Source organism: Octopus bimaculoides, chromosome 12, assembly GCF_001194135.2.
Source record: "Octopus bimaculoides isolate UCB-OBI-ISO-001 chromosome 12, ASM119413v2, whole genome shotgun sequence".
NCBI lineage: Eukaryota > Metazoa > Mollusca > Cephalopoda > Octopoda > Octopodidae > Octopus > Octopus bimaculoides.
The window spans coordinates 3323427-3327449 of record NC_068992.1 but is presented as its reverse complement, the minus strand read 5'-3'; the positions used below and the strand labels follow the sequence as shown (position 1 = coordinate 3327449).

General features: G+C 36.3%; 1 protein-coding gene across 1 annotated transcript in view; it reads left to right on the top strand.

The window, feature by feature from the left end:
• The window catches only part of LOC106882568 (very-long-chain (3R)-3-hydroxyacyl-CoA dehydratase), a 10752-nt gene that overhangs the window by 2514 nt on the left and 4215 nt on the right, over window positions 1-4023 (top strand). Inside the window, exons 2-5 of the mRNA XM_014933284.2 lie at window positions 598-714; window positions 1913-2083; window positions 2470-2524; window positions 3125-3235. Of these exons, the coding sequence (XP_014788770.1) occupies window positions 598-714; window positions 1913-2083; window positions 2470-2524; window positions 3125-3235 (454 nt within the window). The remainder of the gene's footprint in view (window positions 1-597; window positions 715-1912; window positions 2084-2469; window positions 2525-3124; window positions 3236-4023) is intronic.

The window sequence follows — 4023 nt, the reverse complement described above, 5'->3', positions numbered from 1 at the left end:
TATATATATATATATATATATATATATATATATATGTGTGTGTGTGTGTGTCTGAATGCATTACCAATACAACAAATGTTTAAAATTTCACCTGATGTTGGTGAAATTATAATGTCTTTTATGACTACATTGAATAAAATTTTGCCAAAACAGCTGTCATAAATTTTAAATGTCATTTGTGGGTGCCACATTACTATATCAAAAAGACCTGCCCACCACAACAGAATTGAGATCCTAAAATCAAGGTGCCACATACAAAGCATTGGTGTAGGTGCTGGTGCCATGTGGAAAACACTGGTACTGGTGCCACATTAAAAGCACTGGTGATGGCGCCATGTAAAAGCTGTAGAAACTTTGCCAGATCAGATTGGAGCCTGATGCAGCCTTCTAGCTCGCCAGTCCTCAGTCAAACCATCCAACCCATGGCAGCAGGGAAAGTGGACATTAAACGACAATGATGATGATGATTGAAAAGTAAAATCTTTGAGCCGGATTTGGCCAGATTAAATGCTAAAGAGTTAAACTTGACACATTCTGAAAAATAATTTTTGTATTAAAAAAAAAAAATAATTCCTAAACTTCTTTTTTAATTTCCAGGATGAAACTATAGAAATCACCGATGATTCTGTCAGTTTTAATGCTATCGGTCAAGGGGTTCGCGGTGAAAATGTTTACTGCTTTAATATTGATTTCTACCTCCCTGTGGAGTCAGAGGTAAATAAGGACATTTCTTTTGATTTTTATTTTAACTTTCATCTTTAAATAATTATTGTACTAATATGGAAGAATTTTGCTTTGTTCGTTACTCAGAGATAAATTACTCAACCTTTCTAATTATTGACTTTGTGGTTATGGTATTTGACTCACAATCATGAGGTCATGAGATCAAATCTTGGTAACGTGTTGTGTCCTTGAGCAAGACACTTTATTTCACATTGCTCCAGTCCACTCAGCTGGCATAGTACCTGTAATTGGAAAGGGCCCAACGATGTCGTATTCTGTGTCATACGGAATCTCCTTGAGAACTTTGCTAAGGGTGTGCTTGTCTGTGAAGTGCTCAGCCACATGCGCAATAAGTCCACGAGCAGGCTGTTCTGTTGATCGGATCAACCAGAACAGTTGCCATACCAACAGAGGGCTGGGGACTTTCATCTTAACTATTATATTTATGGTAACTGAGTCCATTAAAAAGAAAAATGACCTCTCTCTGCAATATTCTTTGTGTACCATTCTTTGTTAGTCATATGTTAGTCACTTGGCCAGGCTTCAGACTTGGTGGTCCCTTGTTGTTGAGAAAAACCTTGGCAAAGTTATTTTTGCATGGAGGTGATGACAAGTAAGGGAGACCTTTCGTGATATGCTGTACTTAAGAAAGTCTCGTCAAGCCAAGTGAAATCGTAGTCCTGGCCAATGCCAGGGTCATGTAACTGGCACCTGTGCCAGTGGAACATTAAAGCACATCTGCTGGTGGAACAAGAGTACAAATGCCGTTGGCACGTAAAACGCACCTATTACACTCTTGGAGTGGTTGGCGTTAGGAATGGCATCAACAGTAGAAACCATGCCAAATCTGGTCCAGATCTCTGGCTTACTAGTTCCAGTCAAAATGTCAAACCTATTCCAGCATGGAAAGCAGATGCTAAATGATGATGATAAGCAAGGTTTTCAGTCAAGGCTGACAAATCAGTTGCCTGATAATCACAGCTTGATTTAATCATCTTAATTAATTAATGCTTAGAGTTTAGTCCGTACTTTACTACTTGTTATTTTTAATCATGCACAATTGCAATTTGTTGCTCATCATATAAAACAATTTTTGTAACAGCAATTTTATTGACTTCCTTCCGTGAAACTGTTGTTGTTCACACTACAACAGTTTTATAACTGTTTTATAACTGTTTTATGCTTCCAGAAAAGTTTTTACCGGATCAGTGACCGTGCTGTTGAATTTCGTTTCCAAAAAAGAGGAATCGGTGAAGTTTGGCCTCGTCTAACCTACAAACCAGAAAAACAGCAATGGTTAAAGATTGATTTTGATAAATTTGCTCTTGAAGATGATTCCGATGATAAACCAGAATATGAGGTGAATAATTATTTGTATTTTGGGATACAATCATAATCAGCTTTGAGTGTCAAAATCTCGTTCACATTCCTTTAGAACAGGAGTTGGCAAACTTCGTATATCATTGACCCCTTTTATGGAATTGTTGATAATTTATTGGAACCCTCACCCCCATCATGTAAATTTCTAAAATAAAATTTAAAAGTATAACCACTGCACTATTGGTCGACGCTGGGCCATAATGCAAAAATAAGACCTGAAGTCTTATTCTCCAGGCATTTTGCCCAGCTTGCTAACGTTTCTGCCAGCTCGCTACCTTAGACTTTAAGAATATTAAAGGAGTGTATTATTGCAGTTCTCTGTATCTTATGGCTTCTGACTAAATTTTATTTATGTTTTTCTTTAAGCCCTCCAAAACATCAATAATGAAGAAACTTGAAAGTGATCTTAAACAAGTTGAAGGTTAGTGTTGTTATTGTCACTCATTTTTCTGCTTCACTTATTTACCATTATGGGTAAAACAGTTATATTTGTTTTACTTGTTTCAGTCATTATTGCACTGCGGCCATGCTGGGGCACCGCCTCAAATGAATCGACCCCAATACTTTTCTATTTTTTAAGCCTGTTGATCTCTTTTGCCAAACTGCTAAGTTACGGGAACACAAGCACCAACACCAGCTGTCTGGTGGTGGTGGTGGTGGTGGGACAAACACGCACACACATATACAAAAGGCTTCTTTCAGTTTCTGTCTACCAAACTCATCATGAGGTTTTGATCAGCCCAGGCTGATGCGCAGGATGAAAAATTTCACTGTGGAGAGACTTTCTGAACACCCTGTATAAAGAATTTTCCAAAGGGTTTCTTTTGATTTCAGATTTGTGTTATTTTGTGTTTTCATTTGAAAAAGGAGAAAGATAATTCTATTTATCAAAAGAATGACTGTTTATTTCTGTTTTACAGAAGTGTTGTATTTATCTCATTATCTCTCATGATGAAAACAACCTGAAACGATTTCTCTGACTGTTTGTTTTATACCTTTTATTTTATTTTATTTTTTTTAGTTAAATCTTCAATCAACTTTAATTACCTGTTCCTGTATAATTTATTCCAATTCATGGGCTATTCTTATATTTGTGGCATCATGCAGTACCATTACTACAGATATGGAGAAGGTCAGTAATGCAGTTTTTAACCAATTAAATTGGAATTTGAGTAATTTTATTGCTATTTTCAAGATTATAGAGGACCGTATGAAAAAAAAAAAAAACCAACAACCTTGTGATATATATATATATATATAATTTGTTTCAGCCATGCAGCTGTGGTCAGTTTTCAAATATATATAAATATATAAAGTGATGGTATGTTGCCAACTTAATGTTGCAGTCCCATGAAAGGGAAGAATGCTACTGCTATTTAGCGCTAGGAAACACTGTTTCCAGTTGGCCGTGACACATTTTCTGTGTCCTTATGTTTTCAAAGGAGAGATAAGCACATCCACCCAGCAAAGCCAGCATCCAGAGACTAGTTTCAGAGTCATTGCTCATTATCAGTCTATGAAAATGACATGACAGAGAAAAAAACAGTTGTCATCTCATTTTCTTGTTACTGCTTTTTCCTCATCTAACACTTTCTTATGAAGCATGTGTATATGGAGTTCTATATCAGGTTATTAGTCGCGCAATGCTTAAACAAAATATATATTCTCTCATTCTCTTACTTGTTTCAGTCATTTGACTATGGCCATGCTGGAGCACCACCTTTAGTTGAACAAATTGACCCCAGGACTTATTCTTTGTAAGCCTAGTACTTATTCTGACGGTCCCTTTTGCTGAACCGCTGAGTTATGGGGACGTAAACACATCAACATCGGTTGTCAAGCAACGGTGGGGGAACAAACACAGACACACACAAGCATATATATATTTATATATATATATATATATATATATATATATAT